General features: G+C 54.5%; 1 protein-coding gene across 5 annotated transcripts in view; it reads left to right on the top strand.

Annotated features, from left to right (window-relative positions):
* Positions 1–18051, top strand: part of CUL2 (cullin 2) — a 91072-nt gene that overhangs the window by 50115 nt on the left and 22906 nt on the right. For all 5 annotated transcript variants that reach the window (XM_062211200.1, XM_062211201.1, XM_062211202.1 and 2 more), the window contains 4 exons: positions 1256–1338; positions 13454–13550; positions 13647–13757; positions 17539–17701. In XM_062211200.1, the coding sequence (XP_062067184.1) occupies positions 1256–1338; positions 13454–13550; positions 13647–13757; positions 17539–17701 (454 nt within the window). The remainder of the gene's footprint in view (positions 1–1255; positions 1339–13453; positions 13551–13646; positions 13758–17538; positions 17702–18051) is intronic.

The raw sequence follows: 18051 nt of genomic DNA on the forward strand, positions 1-18051 counted from the left end.
CAAGTCTGCCTTTCAAATAAATGAATAAATCTTTAATAAATAAATAATAACTTGAGTTGCTAAGATGGACAGCTGTATGTCACGCTATGAAGGTTTATGCCACATAATCTGTGAGGAACAGGACAAGTGGGAAAATCCTTAGAGGATGCTTCACAGTAGAAAGACCAAGATGGACAGGAAGCAGGAAGTGGTGCCCCCTGCCCTCGGGAAAACCACCAGGGGCCTGCACCTGGCACGCAGCCGATGGGCAGAGCTTGACGGGCCCTGGCAGCGCCACTTGAGAGGAGCCTGGCTGAGGACGATTCTTGTCCACTGCCGAGTGCCTGGAATACCCCGGGCTTCGCTGGGTGCCCCACACCTCTGCTGTCAGGGAGCCCTTGGCCCTGTGGGCCCCGGGCTGCACCCAGGAGTAGCAGCCTTGTGCTCAGTGGGAGGGACCTGGAACCCCAGACCCAGCAGCAGGGGGCAGACCAGTGAATCGTACCGAGGGACACTGCGTGGTGACACCAGAGACCGAGTTACAGCTGGGCGCTTCGGTAGCAGCCTGTCGTTTAAGGTCACGGGTGGAACCCGGAGTGCCTCTGTCAAGGTCGGAGCTGGGCAGCTTCAGGCTGTTCTGTGGGAGCAGGCGGGGTGGGGCTCCTGTGGTGGACGGTCGTCAAGGTCGGAGCCGGGCAGCTTCAGGCTGTCCTGTGGGAGCAGGCGGGATGGGGCACCTGTGGTGGACGGTCGTCAAGGTCGGAGCCGGGCAGCTTCAGGCTGTTCTGTGGGAGCAGGCGGGATGGGGCTCCTGTGGTGGACGGTGGGTCCAGCGGCGTTTTGTTTTATTATTCTGTAAGCCAGCTCTCCCTTTCGTGTTTACATGAGGTAGTTTCATAATTTGCAAACCCAGCGGACAGCCAGATCATGTTACCTTGTTTAAATCTTTTGTTCTGTTGTGATCTTCGTGTCTGTAGCCCATCTGCAGTGCCAGGCACTGAACAATCAATAAATTAAGGTTTTATAAAAATCACTGATTTCCACTAATTTAGAGTTAATGTGGATGTTTTAATTCTGTTCTTTGTGCGAGTCTGATGTGATGGTCATTGCCATTTTAAATTTGAAATTTATTCAGTTTTCATTCTCATTGAGTGTTCGTTTGAATTTTGAACATTATATTTATTTTGGTGAGTATTTTTACTTTAATAAGAATCTTCAGCAGATGTTAAGAGCACATACTAAGAATTCAACCTTGATGCCTTTATTTTCCTGGCAGCTGGCACTGGACATGTGGCGGAGGTTGATGGTTGAACCTCTTCAGGCCATCCTCATCAGAATGCTGTTGCGCGAGATCAAAAGGTGAGTGCTGGTGCCCCCTCCAGGTCCAGTCTCCAGGCCGCCCCGCCCACCCGGCACTGTCCTCTGGGCCGCCCTGCCCACCAGGCACTGTCCTCCGGGCCACCCCGCCCACCAGGCACTGTCCTCCGGGCCGCCCTGCCCACCAGGCACTGTCCTCCGGGCCACCCCGTCTACCAGGCACTGTCCTGTGGGCCGCCTCGCCCACCAGGCACTGTCCTCTGGGCCGCCCTGCCCACCAGACACTGTCCTCCGGGCCGCCTCGCCCACCAGGCACTGTCCTCCGGGCCACCCTGACCACCAGGCACTGTCCTGTGGGCCGCCTCGCCCACCAGGCACTGTCCTCCAGGCCACCCCGCCCACCAGGCCGCCTTGCCCATCAGGCACTGTCCACCAGGCCACCCCCCACCAGGCACTGTCCTCCGGGCCACCCTGCCTACCAGGCACTGTCCTGTGGGCCGCCTCGCCCACCAGGCACTGTCCTCCGGGCCACCCTGCCCACCAGGCCGCCTCGCCCACCAGGCACTGTCCTCCGGGCCGCCTCGCCCATCAGGCACTGTCCACCAGGCCACCCCCTACCAGGCACTGTCCTCCGGGCCGCCTCGCCCATCAGGCACTGTCCTCCGGGCCGCCTCGCCCACCAGGCACTGTCCTCCGGGCCACCTCGCCCACCAGGCACTGTCCTCCGGGCCACCCTGCCTACCAGGCACTGTCCTGTGGGCCGCCTCGCACACCAGGCACTGTCCTCCGGGCCACCCCACCCACCAGGCCGCCTCGCCCATCAGGCACTGTCCACCAGGCCACACCCCACCAGGCACTGTCCTCCAGGCCGCTCTGCCCGGCTGGGGCTTTGATGGAGCTTAGGCCTCCTTTTGCTGCGATGGGCCTCCTGCTTCCTAGTGCCAGTGTTCTGAAGCTGTTTCAGCGTCTGCAGTTCCATCTGGGGGCTTTGCTCTCGTCCAACATCCTCATATACTTGGTAGATGGATAAGCACCTGAGGCCAGGGACCTGTGGCTTCTGTGTCCCAAGCCTGGCCCCCTACACTCAGGTTACATCCGACAGGGTCACTGCCAGGACACCGGCTCTGCTCGGCAGCGGTTAACTTCTGTGCCGCACAGGTGGCTGTGTGATGCGGTTTGGACAGAGCTGTTCCCAGTGCAGTGGGAGCGGAGCAGGCTCCGCCCTGCCGGCAGCTCCACGTCACAGGAATGTGTGTGCGAGGGTGGGAACTGTGGGGTTGCTCCGTCCACATCTCTCGCTGCAGCAAGTGCCCAGCGTGGAGCTCTCCAAGCAGGGATGGTCTCTTGCAGCACTGGTCCCTCCATGAGGCTCCCTCAGGAAGGAAGGGGTTAAACACACACTCTGGCCAGGAAAGAGGAGCCAGGGCAGCTGTTTCACGTTAAATATCATGAAAATATTGTTACAATTTCTGGAAGTACTTTTACGAAATGTCTCTTCTAATATAATTTTGTTCCAACCCAGTAAATGTTTCTTAACTGTGATCGTTAGCTTGTTAAAATGAATTTGATAAAAAAATGGATGAATCTCTATGTAAGAAAAATAGCACAACCTGTGATACTCTCTCTGGAAGAGATGGTGGTCTGGTCACAGGCGTTAGCACAGCCTGTCTTATTCCCAGTTCCCGTCAGTGTGGTGTTAGCCGTACACACATTCCTCACATCAGCTCTGTCTGATGGCTGTTACCCCACGTTTTCCTGAAATGGAGATCAACATTACAATAATGAAAATTAAACATGAGGTAGCAGCATGTTCGTGTATAATGCCTTGAATAGTCTGGTGTTTTCTCAGATAGTCTTTATGAAATCTTGAGAACCCAGGACCAGTTTTATTTGTAAGTAAATTACTACGAGGAGATGGGAATTCATGGACTTGAGCTAGCACAGGAAGCAAGGCAGGCCTTCTGGCCTTCCAGGGCGAGTGTTCCCAGTGCACTGCCTGCGTACTGTACTGCGTACAGCAGTCTGCGTACTGCTGTCGTCATGCCAGCACGGGCAGGTATTCTCGTGTTACCGTGAGTGAGCTCTGTGTAACCTCGTCTGACCCTTACAGAGGATAGGATGGCAAATATGGCCATGAACTCATTTCACGAGGCAGGAAAATGAGGCTGGAGACCAGACACAGCTTCCCTGTGTTGTGTCCAGGTGTGCAGCAGAACCGGAATTAGAACTCAGGTCATTCTGCTCCCAAGGGCTGTGGTGTCTCTGTATGTGCTGTGTCCGCATCTCACTGCCAGACTTAGAGAGTAAACTCTCTTCCCAGCGTGGCAGAACCTGCTGCGTATTTGGTTTCCTACCACCTTCCTCACTGCTTTCTTTCCTTGAGTCACTGTCTACTCTGTACAACCTAGAGAGCTTATTCTGGGCTGGAGGTTGGCCACATCTGGCTGTGGTAAATCAAGATTACACCAGGCATGTTCAAAGAGGATCTTTGTTTATTTTTACTTTTTTGAAAAAGAAGAAGGGAAACTGGTTCACTGGTTCACTCCTCAAACGCCAAAACAGCGAGGGCTGGTAAAGGCTGAAGCCAGGGGCAGGAACTCAGCCCAGGTCACCCACAAGGGTAATCTGGCCCCAACTACTTTAGTTATTACCTGTCCCTCCCAAAGTGTGCATAAGGAGGAAGTGTAGACAGAACTTGAACCCCACATGCTCTGATACGAGCTGTGGGCATCTCAAGCAGTGTCTGTAACTGCCATGCAAACACTGCTCCATCAAGAGAATATCTTTTTATATTTTTATTTTATTTTATTTGAAAGGCAGAATGACAGAGAGAGGAAGATACAGAGAGAAGAGAGATCTTCCATCTGATGGCTCACTCTCCAAACGGTTGCAATGGCTGGGGCTGGGCCAGGCCGGAGCCAGGAGCCAGGAGCCAGAAAATCCGTCCAGGTCTCCCACATCAGTTCAGGGACCCAAGCACTTGGGCCGTCTTCTGCTGCTTCCCCAGGCGCATTAGCAGGGAGCTGGATCAGAAGTGGAGCAGCCAGGACTTGAACCGGCTCCAGTATGGGATGCCAACACTGCAGGCGGTGGCTTAACCCACTACACCGCAACGCCGGCCCCAAAAGAGTATCTTTCTACAAAGAAAGTCCTAACAGTGCTATGCGCTGATCTGCAGGAAAATACGCAGGAGGTTGCTAAGAAAAGTCAGGCCTTTCTCTTCTGCCAGTGTCTGAAGGGCAGCTTCTGTGAAGGACTTAAAGTGTTTTCCAATAAAAGTTCTGTGTGGGTGGAGATTGTGTTGTACATGCACACGTGTCTATACGTTTATATGGTATACGCATGAATACTTGCATACACGTACATGTACACACATAAGTACCGGGTAATGCATATGTATGATACATGTACATCACAGGCATCAAAATATGTGTTTTCCTGGAAAGTTCTGGAAACCCCTCTATACATGAATTTCAGAGTTTCTTGCAGTAAAATAAACACCTTTTAATCTCATTTTCCATGAACTTTTTTGAAGAGGTGTGTGTGTGCACACTTTGGGGAACTTTTTGGAAGCATTTATATCTGGTTCCCCTCCCCATCTCCACTGAATCAAACTCTAGAGAGTAGGAACTTTATGTTCATGCATCAAAACCCAGGCTAGCATTTGTGAAGGCCTACTTCGTAAAAAGCTTCATAAAAAGATTATTTACCTGAAAGGCAGAGAAACACACACACAGAGAGAGAGAGAGAGAGAGGTCTTCCATCCACCAATTCACTCCTCAAATGGCCACAACAGCTGAGACGGGGCCAGCAGCCAGGAACCCTCTCTGGGTTTCCCAGGTGGGTGGCAGGTGTCTTCTGCTGGTTTGCCAGGTACATTAGCAGAGAGCTGGATAGGATGCCTAGCAGCTGGGACTCAAGCCCCTGGTGAGAACTGCATTTGCTTAGTGGAACTCACTGACAGATTGCAAGTTGCAGTGTGCCCAAGTTTTACTTTTGTTGAACTGATAGAGTTGTTTTTTTTTTTTTTTTTTTGTTCTGAAGTGGAGCAAAACTGTGGTGACTTAATCCCTCTCTGTGGTCTGCTCTTCCTGTTGGATTTGTTGGTCTATCTTGTGCGAACCTTACTGTGCTTATTGTGATTGTTTACTAAGCCTTAGTATCTGCTCGCAGAGGCCCTTCACTTGCTCATGTGACTTAATTGTCATCTTTCCAGAAGATGGTCATAAATCACCCGTAAACGTTCTCTGCGGCATTGAAATTGAATCTGTTCGTTGGTTTGGAGAGAATGCCCATCTTCCCATCCATGAACATGGTATATCTGTCATTACCTTTTCTCTAACATCTCCGAGTAGGTTTTTCTGTAAAGGTCCTGTGTGCTTCTCTGATGTGTTTCGAGATACTTGCTGTCATCTGATACTTTTATGTGAAGTGTGTCACCAAGAGGGCTTTGTGCTTCTGGTCAGAGGACCCCATTACTAAATGAGAGTATTGATAATGCTGTGTTGTCATGGTGAAGATGAAATGAGATGCTTCGTGTAAAGTGTTCACCGCAGCGCTGGGAGCTTCGTGGACGTGGGTTAGAATTGTCCTGGTCCGAGTAAAGACTCCGTGGTTCTCTGGTGCGCAGTCTCCGTAAAGCTCACAGCTCTCCTTGCCCTTCGACACCTCTGACAGATGCAGCCAACGGACGTCCATCTGCAAACCTGTGATAGGATCAAGCTTGATTTTTCCCCCCACTTTGGGGGCCATTGTTCTTTCCCAGGACTGATTGCAAACACGTGGCACAGTACTCTTGGGCGTATTCGGAAAATGACTCTCAGCCTGCATGGTCTCTGCACCCTGCTCTTAAGTTTTTAAGGCGGTTTCTCTGAATCACTGGGCTGAACAGCAGGACCGCTTGTCCCGTGGCCGCCGCCTCACTTGTACGGGGCCTTCCAATCCCAAGGCGGGGGCTGTGTCCTACGACCTGACGCACAGAGTAAGCTCTCCCTCGGTTAAGGTCCTCCGGGACTCCACGGCTCTGGCAGGGGTTGCACGCAAGTGCAGTGGGATCTCCAGGCAGGTGGGAAGGTCTGAAGGGATGCAGACAGAAAAGCGAGACAGCCCCACGTGAGACGGAAAGGGGGCTGGGGGCCAGAAGGCTGTGGCTTGTGAAGGAGGCCTCTCCTGAGGAACGCGGACCCTGCAGAGCTCACTCAGGCGCACAACTTGGTGAGGGCTGGGTGTAGGTCGTGTGGGGTTTCAGGAGGGGCAGGCGTTTGATGCAGCGTCCAGGAGGCTGCTGTGGATGCTTGTCCCCTACATCAGCGTGCCTGGGTTTGAGTGCTGGCTCCGCTCCCAATTCCAAACTCCTGCTCGTGCGCACCCTGGAGACAGCGGTGATGGCACAAGTACCTGTGTCCCTGCCATCCCTGTGGGACACGCGGACTGCGTTCCAGGCTCCTGGCTTCGCCTCCAGCTAGGGACTATTGCATGCATTTGAGGAGTGACCCAGCAGGTGGGAGATCTCTCTCTCAAATACACAGTAACTTGAAAAACATTTTCCCTAATTAAAAAAAAAAAAGTTGGCTTAGGAATGCATGAAACAGCAGTCTGATTTTTTCGTGGAATCGTTTGAAGTCTGCACACCAGGTTTACCTGATGATCGGGAAGCGCCTTGTTGAGGTTACGCTCGTGGTTTGGGCATCCTGCAGAGGCCAGTGTGTGAGAGCGTCGCCCCGGAATCTGGCGTCCGTGCTAACGGATTCCTGTACTGGCTGATGGATTAAGGGAGTGCAGGCTTGATCTAATTGTGGATCTGGGAGGGCCCCGAGGGAGGTCTTCAGGTCCCTGGGGGCTGCCCTGGGAAGCCTCCCATCTCCACTGCCAGCGCCCGTCAGATGCCCAGCTGGGCCGTGCAGCTGGGTCTGTGAGCCCAGGAACCTTGTCTCGCTGCTCCTGGGTACTTGAGTGAGGGTGACAAGCTGCCTGCTCGGGTGTGCTTCCGCCTGTGTGTCACTGAAGGCTGTAGGTAACCCTGTGCATACAGCTTGGGCTTCCAGTGTGGTGGCAGTGGTGGCTGTGTTGTTTTAACAGGTAAAAGGCTGTAGTTCCATGGATCTGAGCATTGCAGTGTAAGAATAGGAGTCTTTTTAGTGTTACACAAAGAGGTGGGCACAAGCGAACAAACAGTTGGACCCAGAAGTATCGGAGAAGTAAACCTGCGAGAACTTTGGCCTTGCTCCGGATCCGCAGTTGGATGTGTGAAGTTGCAGTGAGAGAAGGAACTTGACAGGGTCGCAGACGCAGCGGAAGGAACCGCTTACCTGCCTAAAGGCACAGTGCAAACAATGCTGTCAATGCCAAGCGGATTGAAAATGGCTTTTCTTTTCCCAGTCAAGTTTCTAGGGTTCTTTCAACAAAAATTTAAGTTAAATATTTTTCTCTTTGAATTTGGACTTTTTGAGATCATGCTGCGTGTTTGTATTATTTAGCCTTTTTATTATAAAGTGAAATGTAACTCAGGGATGGAATGACACAGGTGCACTTAGTCATTCTGAGGTGAGTGCCCTGGGGCCCCTGCCCAGACCCCAGAGCCCCGTGTGTGCCCACTGCCCACCCTTTCTCCAGAAGTGGCCACTGTCTCAACATGTAAGGTCATCATTTCTGGTTTTTTACACTTCTATCAACTCCATGGTTGAGTCTCGTCCATTCTGAAGGAAACTCTGTGTCTCTTAGGTCTTTTAATCAACAGGTGCACCTCACCCACCCCACCCCCCCCTTTTTGTTCCCCTGTAATTCTGATGAGTCCCCAGGCTCTGCCCTGGTCTGGACTTTGCTGACTGCGTGCCTGGGGCATCTTGCAGTTGTTCCCTTGTCCTCTGAGGTCCTGCAGGATAGGCCGTGCGGTGGCCTGTTCTGCCCAGGTCCAAGCTCTCCCGTGGGACTAGGATGATGGCGCGAGCTTTGCGACTGAGCCACTGAGGCTCAGCACCGATGCCAGTGAGTTTGTTAGGGTTTGTGAAGCTCTCGTTTTGTTTGCGTGTGTTGCCTGGATGATTGTGTAAAGAGAGGCACCCCGGTGCTGCCTGCACCCTGGACCATGACTGTGGCTGTCCTGTCGTGGCGGACCCTCAGACTTGGCGCAGCGGCGTCGGTTCGCCGCTGTCCAGATGCCCTCTCTCAGCAGCCGCTGGGCCCCTGATGCGACTCCGGGTGTCTTCGAGAGCGGTCCTGCCATCTGCGAGTCAGGGTGTCCCTCTTCATCTCACACGGATCCTTCCCAGAGCTGCCGTCAGCTGCTCGGTGAGGAACAGCTGTGTGTCTGGGCCGTCCAGGGGCGGAGTGACAGTGCCTGCTCCTCTCTCTCACCTGCACTGGGTGTTGCCAAATCTCGCTACTTTGATGATGATGATGGATTTCCATGAGGTGGGATGACACTCAGGAGGGGGCGGAGGTTCCCCCCGCCGGCCCCCAGCATGGGCACGGTGTCCCTGTCCCCATCTGCTGGGCCAGCTCCTGCGCCCCCCAGCCTCAGTTCCCTCCCCCTCCCCCTCCTTGCAGTCCGGTCCTTCCCGGGGGTGCTCTGGGCTGCACTTGTGTCTTCTGTTCTCTGTAATTGTCTCCCCATCTTCCCCCCCCTCATTTCTCAATGGCCAAGGGAAGCTGCCGACAGTGGGGTACAGAGAGCTGGATTCTCACCTCTAGGGGTACAGGGTCTGTGTGCAGCTTGCCAGACCCCTGTTCTCATTGTAAACACAGGGTGGGTGCCTGTTACACCAGGAGGATAATTTCACGTGAGTGTCAGGACTCTGCAGAGTTCTCCAGCCTAACTGCTATTCTTCAGGTTGCAAAAATTGCACATCACGCTTGTGCGTTCTAATCCTTAAAGTAATCTGAGCAGCAGTAAATGGCCCTGTGACCAGCATGCCTCGGCGCAGCTTGGGTTCCCGTGGATTCCGTGCCCCGCACAGCCGGCAGGGTGTTCCCCTCCCCCCACACCAGAGACTGGTGAGAAAGGGCCAGCATTTAAACTGTTTAAACCATCTAACCTCCATTTCAACTCTGCATCTCACAGAGGTAAACACCGCAGAGAAAGGCTGACGGTGAGGCCAGCGCTTGTTAGACGTGCGCTGCACGTGGGCCGCACGCAGGTCCCGTCTCCTGTTCAGTTCTTCCTCTTGAAGGCAGGCAGGGCGGTTGTCTTTGGCGTTTCCATCTTCTTCCATTGCAGCTTTGAAGTTTGTCTGCACCAGCCAGGGTTGTGGGGGCACCGGAGTGAGGCTCATGAAGTCCAGTCTGCTTTGCTGTCTCCCCACGCCTTTCTAGGAATGACCCTCACTAACCTGGTCTGTCAGTTTGAGCTCAGTGCTTGGTTGGTTGGCTTCAGAAGCCTTGACTTAAAAACTGTAGTCTGGGGCGGGCATTTGATGCATTGGGTTTGTTTTTGTTTTAATTTGTTTATTTGAAAGACAGAGTTGACAGGGGTTGGGTGAGGGGTGAGAGACAGATCTTCCATCCACTGGTTCACTGCCCAAATGGCTGCAACAGCCAGGTCTGGTTCAGGCTGAACCCAGGAGCCTGGAGCTTCATTCAGGTCTTCCGTATGAGTGGCAGGGACCCAAGGACTTGGCCATCATCTGCTGCTTTCCCAAGCACATTAGCAGGGAGCTGGATTGGAAGTGGAGCAACCAGGACTTGAACCGGCGCTCACATGGGATACTGGTGTTGCAGGCAGTGGCTTAACCCACTGTGCCACAACGCCGGCCCCAGTGCAGCTGCTCAGCGTCACTTAGGACGCCAGCATCCTGCGTTAGGGTGCCTGGGTTGGCTTCTGGCACTGCTTCCAATCCAGCTGGGGCACACCAGGCGACGGCCCAACTACACGTGTCCCTGCCACCACGTAGGAGACTTGGATACAATTCCCGGCTTTGGCCTGGCCAGCCCTGGCTGTTCCGCAGATGGAAGGTGGATCTCCATCTCTTGCCTTTCAAAGAAATAAAAATTGCAGTCTACTTTTTTTGATCTCTTAGCATGTTTTGCCTCTCTCTAGTATTTGCAGACATTTCTGACTCGCTCTGGTCAGCGTTTAAAATGCTAGGTAACATTTATTTGTTGTCTCTCCCACGTCAGGGACTGTGCTACACAGACCGAGCGTTCTCTTCACCACTGCGCAAAGGAGGTGGTGCTGTCGCCGCCCACACTTAGAGAAGGGGTGGTGCGGGTTCCTGCTGTCCGCGCCTTGCAGAGGATCTTGGGAGTGCTGAGGGGCTGTGTTGACTGCCCCCAGCCACAGATTAGCGCATGCAGAACCCAGAGCCGGGTGGTCTGCTTGGATCCTGGTCTCAGCCCCTGTACAGACCTGCAGGCCGCTTCTGTAGCTCCCGGCTCCAGAACCAGCGCAGTGGTGTCATTGGTAGTTTCAGGATGTTTGGTGTGGACTTTTTTTTAACATAGTCCTGTTAATAAGATCAGATAATGAACTATTTCATTTTTTTTTTTAATTTTTTTATTTTTTGACAGGCAGAGTGGACAGTGAGAGAGAGAGACAGAGAGAAAGGTCTTCCTTTGCCGTTGGTTCACCCTCTGATGGCCAACGCGGCTTGTGCGCTGCGGCCGGCGCACCGCGCTGATCCGATGGCAAGAGCCAGGTGCTTCTCCTGGTCTCCCATGGGGTGCAGGACCCAAGGACTTGGGCCATCCTCCACTGCACTCCCTGGCCACAGCAGAGAACTGGCCTGGAAGAGGAGCAACTGGGACAGAATCCGGTGCCCCGACCGGGACTAGAACCCGGTGTGCCGGCGCCGCAAGGCAGAGGATTAGCCTAGTGAGCCGCGACGCCGGCCGATAATAAACTATTTCTAAAAATTATTTTTTCAAAGCTTGTCTCTTGGGAATACTGTTTTTGTTTTTTTTTTTTTTTTTTTGATTGATTGATTTATTTGAAGGCAGTTACAGAGAAGTAGAGAGGGAGAAAGAGCGATCTTCCATCCACTGGTCCACTCCCCAAATGGTCGCAACAGGAGCCAGGACCTTCCTCTGGGTCTCCCATGCAGGTGCAGGGGCCCAAGGACTTGGGCCATCGTCTACTGCTTTCCCAGGCCACAGCAGAGAGCTGGATCGGAAGTGCAGTAGCCGGGTCTTGAACCGCCCCTATGGGATGCTGAAACCGCAGACTGGCTTTTACTGGCTGTGCCGCAGTGTCAGCCCCGGGAGTACTATTCTTAGATGTTACTAACAGCCGCACTGCACAGCTCTGCGCTGTCACCTGTCATGTCAGAATGGTCATGGCTTCCTAGGGTACTTTTAGTGCAGCTGTGAAAGTGTGATGATCTCAAAGATTGTGTAATTATGCCTAAGGGGTCCTGGGGTCACATACAGTTCCTCCAGGGAGGACAGTTGGCTCATCAGGCAGTAGGAACACCACTGCGTTCTCTGATGTCGCTCCTCTGGGCCCGTTGGGATCAGGAGCAAAGGGCCAGAGTGCCGGAAGGAGCAGGCCAGGACTGCCCTGGTGCTTGCGCCAGCAGCGGGAGCTGCTCAGGAGACGCATCCCAGACCCCCGACGTGGCGCTGCTCAGCAGGCTCACTCCGGAGAGAAGCGGTGGGCTCCGAGTGGGCCCTGGGGTCCGGTGGGGCTTCCCCAGGGTGAGTGCGGGCTGCAGAGCACGGCTGGGCGTGAGTGGCGAGGTGGAGCTGGGGCTGTGTCTGACACCCCCTGACCCACGGGACCGCGGTAGCCACCCTAGTCCACGTGCACAAACCTTTCCCAGACATCCTGACAGTTAAGGGAGGGGTCAGAGCCGGTGAGGCGGGAGGGCTGGGCGCTGCCTCCGTGCTGCTGTTGAAACATCAAAAAGGCCTCAGATCCTCGGTAAAGAAAAGGAAACTCACTAGGGAATGCTGACAATATGTTCTGTTGCTCTCTTTGTTTAGAAAATAATTGCTAACAGGCTGGCGCCGTTGCTCAACAGGCTAATCCTCCGCCTTGCGGCGCCGGCACCCTGGGTTCTAGTCCCGGTTGGGGTGCCGGATTCTGTCCCGGTTGCCCCTCTTCCAGGCCAGCTCTCTGCTGTGGCCAGGGAGTGCAGTGGAGGATGGCCCAGGTCCTTGGGCCCTGCACCCCATGGGAGACCAGGAGAAGTACCTGGCTCCTGGCTTCGGATCAGCACGGTGCGCCGGCCGCGGCGGCCATTGGAGGGTGAACCAATGGCAAAAAGGAAGACCTTTCTCTCTGTCTGTCTGTCTCTCTCACTATCCACTCTGCCTGTCAAAAAAAAAAAAAAAAAAAAAAAAAGAAGAAGAAAATAATTGCTAACAAAAGAGAAACACTTTGCCAGCAGGAAGGAACCCCGTACCGCACAGCTCTAGTGCTGGGGTTGGAAACCCCAGTGCAGGGCGCAGACTGTGGCTCTTGGCACACTGTGTTTCTCCAGTCTACACTTCCGAATGTGATTAACCACTTGCCCTGTAGTAGGGCCTTCGACTAAACGGGAATTTGTCCCGTGTCACGTCAGTACTTGAGAAGGTCTTGGGTCTCTCTGGAACTGTACAGGAAGTTAGAAATAACCCAACACAGCCACTGGATTTCTGAGCGGAGGGTTGCCTTTTGTTCGTGAACGGGAAGCAAGCTCTCGGTTAGAGGAGCCCTGGCCGTCAGTCAGGAGGATCTCTGAGGAACCCGGGCATCCAGGGCCCGCAGGCGGGCCTGGGGTGGCTCCAGGATGGACATTCTCAGACCTGGCCGTCTCGTGAGAGTTTGTGGCAAGCGTAGTGCACGTATCCTAGCCCCCGACACTGACGTCTTCAGTTGAAGGGCTCACACCTGCTTGGTCAAAATGAAAGGGGTTTCCTCTTCGTATTGACACAATATCTTTAATTTTACAGCCGAAGCTTCCGTGTACTGAGATGACGTTTAGTGTGCACTTTAACCGTCACGCATGGTGCTCGAGCTGTGGTATGGGAAGTAGTTTTCAAGTTCCATGTGCGTGATGAGGTGACTGGTGCACAGTGCCCTGGGGACTGTGTTCTCACGGCTGTTTCTTACAGTCGAAGCTTCCGTGTACGGAGGTGACGTTTAGTGTGCACTTTAACCGGCACGCGTGGAGCTCGAGCTGTGGGTGCAGGTGCCCCGGGACTGTGTTCTCACGGCTGTTTGTGTTGTGCCTTGTTTCAGTGATCGTGGTGGAGAAGACCCAAACCAGAAAGTAATCCACGGGGTTATTAACTCCTTTGTTCATGTTGAACAGTATAAGAAAAAATTCCCCTTAAAGGTAAAAAGCCTCCTTTAAAAACCCAAGTAATCCAGAACTTTTCATTTCTGAAATTGTTCCATTTTTTTCTAATACAGCTTTGTTTGGTTTCTTTAGTTTTATCAGGAAATCTTTGAGTCTCCCTTTCTGACTGAAACAGGAGAGTATTACAAGCAAGAAGCTTCAAATTTATTACAAGAATCAAACTGCTCGCAGTATATGGAAAAGGTAAGACACAGAACCTGTGGGTGAAGAACGCTCGTCCGCTGTGTGTGTAGCTGGTGTGGGCTCTCCCGTTCTCAGCGTGTTCTTGCTGGCGAAAGCTCTCTGCCTGTCTGACCCCCAATAGGAGTCCCAGTTGACACAGAGCGCCTGTGGGAGACGCTGTTCCTGTTGTCCTCACAGCTCAGCTTCCTAGTCATCCTGACTGCTTGGTCTGCTGGTCTTGGAGTCAACACAGCTGTGCACAGTCTCGGAGTCAGTGCATCTGTGTGTAGCCAAGAAAGATGAGCTGTTGCAAGTAGACCAGCTATGGTCTGACCTCTATGAGACAGGTCAGCAGCGTCCGAGCTCACCATACCTGCTGTGTGCACAGCCCATGGCGCCCGGGTCAGCAGCGTCCGAGCTTGCCGTACCTGCTGTGTGCACAGCCCATGGCGCCCGGGTCAGCAGCGTCCGAGCTCACGTACCTGCTGTGTGCGCAGCCCATGGCGCCCGGGTCAGCAGCGTCCGAGCTGCCCATACCTGCTGTGTGCACAGCCCATGGCGCCCGGGTCAGCAGCGTCCGAGCTGCCCATACCTGCTGTGTGCACAGCCCATGGCGCCCGGGTCAGCAGCGTCCGAGCTCACCGTACCTGCTGTGTGCACAGCCCATGGCGCCCGGGTCAGCAGCGTCCGAGCTCACCCATACCTGCTGTGTGCACAGCCCATGGCGCCCGGGTCAGCAGCGTCCGAGCTCACCGTACCTGCTGTGTGCGCAGCCCATGGCGCCCGGGTCAGCAGCGTCCGAGCTCGCCGTACCTGCTGTGTGCGCAGCCCATGGCGCCCGGGTCAGCAGCGTCCGAGCTCGCCGTACCTGCTGTGTGCGCAGCCCATGGCGCCCGGGTCAGCAGCGTCCGAGCTCGCCGTACCTGCTGTGTGCGCAGCCCATGGCGCCCGGGTCAGCAGCGTCCGAGCTCGCCGTACCTGCTGTGTGCGCAGCCCATGGCGCCCGGGTCAGCAGCGTCCGAGCTCGCCGTACCTGCTGTGTGCGCAGCCCATGGCGCCCGGGTCAGCAGCGTCCGAGCTCGCCGTACCTGCTGTGTGCGCAGCCCATGGCGCCCGGGTCAGCAGCGTCCGAGCTCGCCGTACCTGCTGTGTGCGCAGCCCATGGCGCCCGGGTCAGCAGCGTCCGAGCTCGCCGTACCTGCTGTGTGCGCAGCCCATGGCGCCCGGGTCAGCAGCGTCCGAGCTCACCGTACCTGCTGTGTGCGCAGCCCATGGCGCCCGGGTCAGCAGCGTCCGAGCTCACCGTACCTGCTGTGTGCGCAGCCCATGGCGCCCGGGTCAGCAGCGTCCGAGCTCACCGTACCTGCTGTGTGCGCAGCCCATGGCGCCCGGGTCAGCAGCGTCCGAGCTCACCGTACCTGCTGTGTGCGCAGCCCATGGCGCCCGGGTTAGCAGCGTCCGAGCTCACCCATACCTGTCTAGAACTGCCAGTGTCTTCCTGCTTTTGTCACTGATCAGCTCTGGACCTAGCATGAATCTTCTAGGACTTCCTGTCCGTTAGGTCGGTGGTTCGTAGCTGTTACCGCCTTAAGATGCCCTTACTGCACCTCAGTCTGTGGTTAAGGCCCCTTGATGCAGGCCTAAAAGTTCTCTCAGGGTATCCGAGAGCCGCACACACCTTGTCATGACTGGCCTTCAAAAGAGGCCCTTGGCGCGTGGTGGAAACAGCCCCGGTGCCCGTCAGGTCCAGATGTGCTGTCTCACACAGTGGAGCATCACAGCCTGGGGAAGGGGTGTACCGCCTGCTGCAGTGTGGATGCACCAGGTGAGGAGCTGCACACAGAACGTCAGTTGCTGTGTGGCTCTGCTGGCAGGAAGCCTGGGGAGTGGGCAGGATGATGGAGAGGACACGCAGTGTCACAGGAGGAGGTCGTGTCGGCTGACTGTCGCTGGTTGCAGTTTGTATCTGGGTGATGACAGTGGTTTGAAAGACTGTGGCGTGGTTACCGCGTTGTGAAGGTGGTGAATTAGAAAGTTACGGGCAGATTCTGCGACCTGTATGGTACCACAGCTTAGCAGCTGTAGAACTGGACACTTCGTGGGTAGGATGTGGATTGTGTCTTGAGTCATTAAATAGCATTGATTGTAGTTGGTTTTAGGAGATACTAGTTTCACGTGCCGACGTCCTAGAGCCTGACCCCTGCACTTGGAAGTGGGTAGGCTGACCCGGGAGCGCAGCCTTCCGGCTTCTTTCTGGGTCTCCTCTGGTTTTGGCCTTTCCCTGGCCTCCAGTGGGTCTAGGGCTGCCTGAGCCCGGCTCTGGAGATGCGTAACTTCCCCCGAGTTAGCAGGCTTCCGATCCTCCCCCAGTCGTCCTCCCTCCCCCCTCAGCCCCGCCCCGACGCCGCGTGCAGGTAGTTTAACAAGCACAGTAAAGTCACTTGCACTGTACTGTCAATGACTGATACATACAGCTCTTTCAGGGTTGTTTCTATTTTATTTTGGCCAAAAGCTCCTTGGCTGAAAAGACTCCTGGTTGATGAGCGGTGTGGTGAGCACCTTTTTAGCTGAGACCCCTTGCTTCTGTGACTTTGGCCCAAGCTCCTGGCTTCGCAGGGGCCACGGCAGGAAGGAAGGTGGGTCTGGGCCAGATCACCGACAAGGAGTGCAGGAGTGTGTCCCCTCCCGACATCAGCTTCTCGTGCCAGGGCAGGCTCGGGGTGTCCTCCAGACGGTCACACACACGCTGCTCCCTGGCCAGGCAGGCTCAGGGACTCCAGGGGCAGGCCATGGAGCACGGGTTACAGGGATGCTGGATGCCGTGTCCCCTGTCGGAGTGCCTGGGGTCTGTTCTTGGCTGTGCTCCCAGCTTCCGGCCAGTGTGTGCCCTGGGAGGCCGCAGGTGACGGCTCAAGACCTGGGGTCCCTGCCACCCACATGGAGACCTGGATGGAGTTCCTGGCCCAACCCTGACTTGTGATGCATTTGAGGAGTAAGCCAGCGGATAGACTAGGACTTCTCTCTCTGTTTCCATCTTTTTCTGTTTCTCAAATTAAAAGAAACTCTAGCTACATAGCTTCACGATGTGCAGTGCTTTCCAAGCTATACGCGCATGTTTCATTGAGCCTTGTTGTAGTTTTGTTTTGAAGTAGAAATGAGTTCTTAATAATGTTAACCAGTCCATTGTTTGTAGCTCAGAGCTTTTATGTAGGCTAAGATTTAATAAAGGTCTTGATTGACAGGTTTGATTAACACTAAATATGTTTTGACTTTGCTAATTTTATGGAGAGCTTTGCTGTGATGGTTAACTATCATGCACACGGGTTTAATTTTTTATTGACTTGTAATACTTGTGCATTTTTCTGGGATACCACACTCTGATCAGTCTGCAGTGAGCATTTCCGTCGTGCGCACACTGTGTGTTCCCACTTCACAAGGAGGGAGCGCCGGGTCAGGTCGTTGGGTTGGCGCCCGTGCTGCAGTGTGAGCTGTCCCTCTCAGTTTGGTGAGTCGTCACACAGTGGGGACTGCTTGTTCCGGTTCTTCCTGCTGCAATGCAGGCTTCCGAAGGCCGGTCCTTGTTCATGACTGTGGTGGAACGTAGGTGAAAGCCAGCAGCTTGAAGGAGAATGTGAAATGGCGTCTAGAACGTAGGTCTGGGCTGGTTACGTAAGCCTGGTCGTAACCCGTGCTGCGTCTCAGTGGCCCATTGGAAGTTGGCTGCCTGATGGCCTTGGTGCCATTACAAATTTCTGTTCATAGTAAAACTTAGTAGTCCATGACCATAACAATATTTCCGCAGGTTCTAGGTAGATTAAAAGATGAAGAAATTCGGTGTCGAAAATACTTACACCCAAGCTCCTATATCAAAGTGATCCATGAATGTCAGCAGCGGATGGTAGCAGACCACTTGCAGTTCCTGCATGCGGAATGTCACAACATCATTCGGCAAGAGAAGAAGAACGGTGAGTCCCGTCAGAGAGACCGCGACACAAAGTGGAGCGTAAGCCCGCCTCCCGGGGTGGGCTGTGGACAGCAGGGAGGTGGCCTCGTGGGACACCCACACCCCACATCCGAGTGCCAGTGCAGTCCCCACAACTCTGCTCCTGTCCAGCTCCCTGCTGATGGGAGCCTGGGAGGCGGCAGTGGTGGCTCCAGTGCTGGGGCCCCTGCACCCCGTGGGAGACCGGATGGAGCTCCTGGCCTCTGGCGTTGGACTGGGACAGCCCTGGCTGTTGTGGGCATTTGGGAGTGAACCAGTGGATAGAAGATCTGTCTTTGTCTCTCTGCTTTTCAAAAAAAATGAAAGTAAATA

The sequence above is a fragment of the Lepus europaeus genome, chromosome 14, assembly GCF_033115175.1.
Source record: "Lepus europaeus isolate LE1 chromosome 14, mLepTim1.pri, whole genome shotgun sequence".
In the NCBI taxonomy this organism is placed as follows: Eukaryota; Metazoa; Chordata; class Mammalia; order Lagomorpha; family Leporidae; genus Lepus; species Lepus europaeus.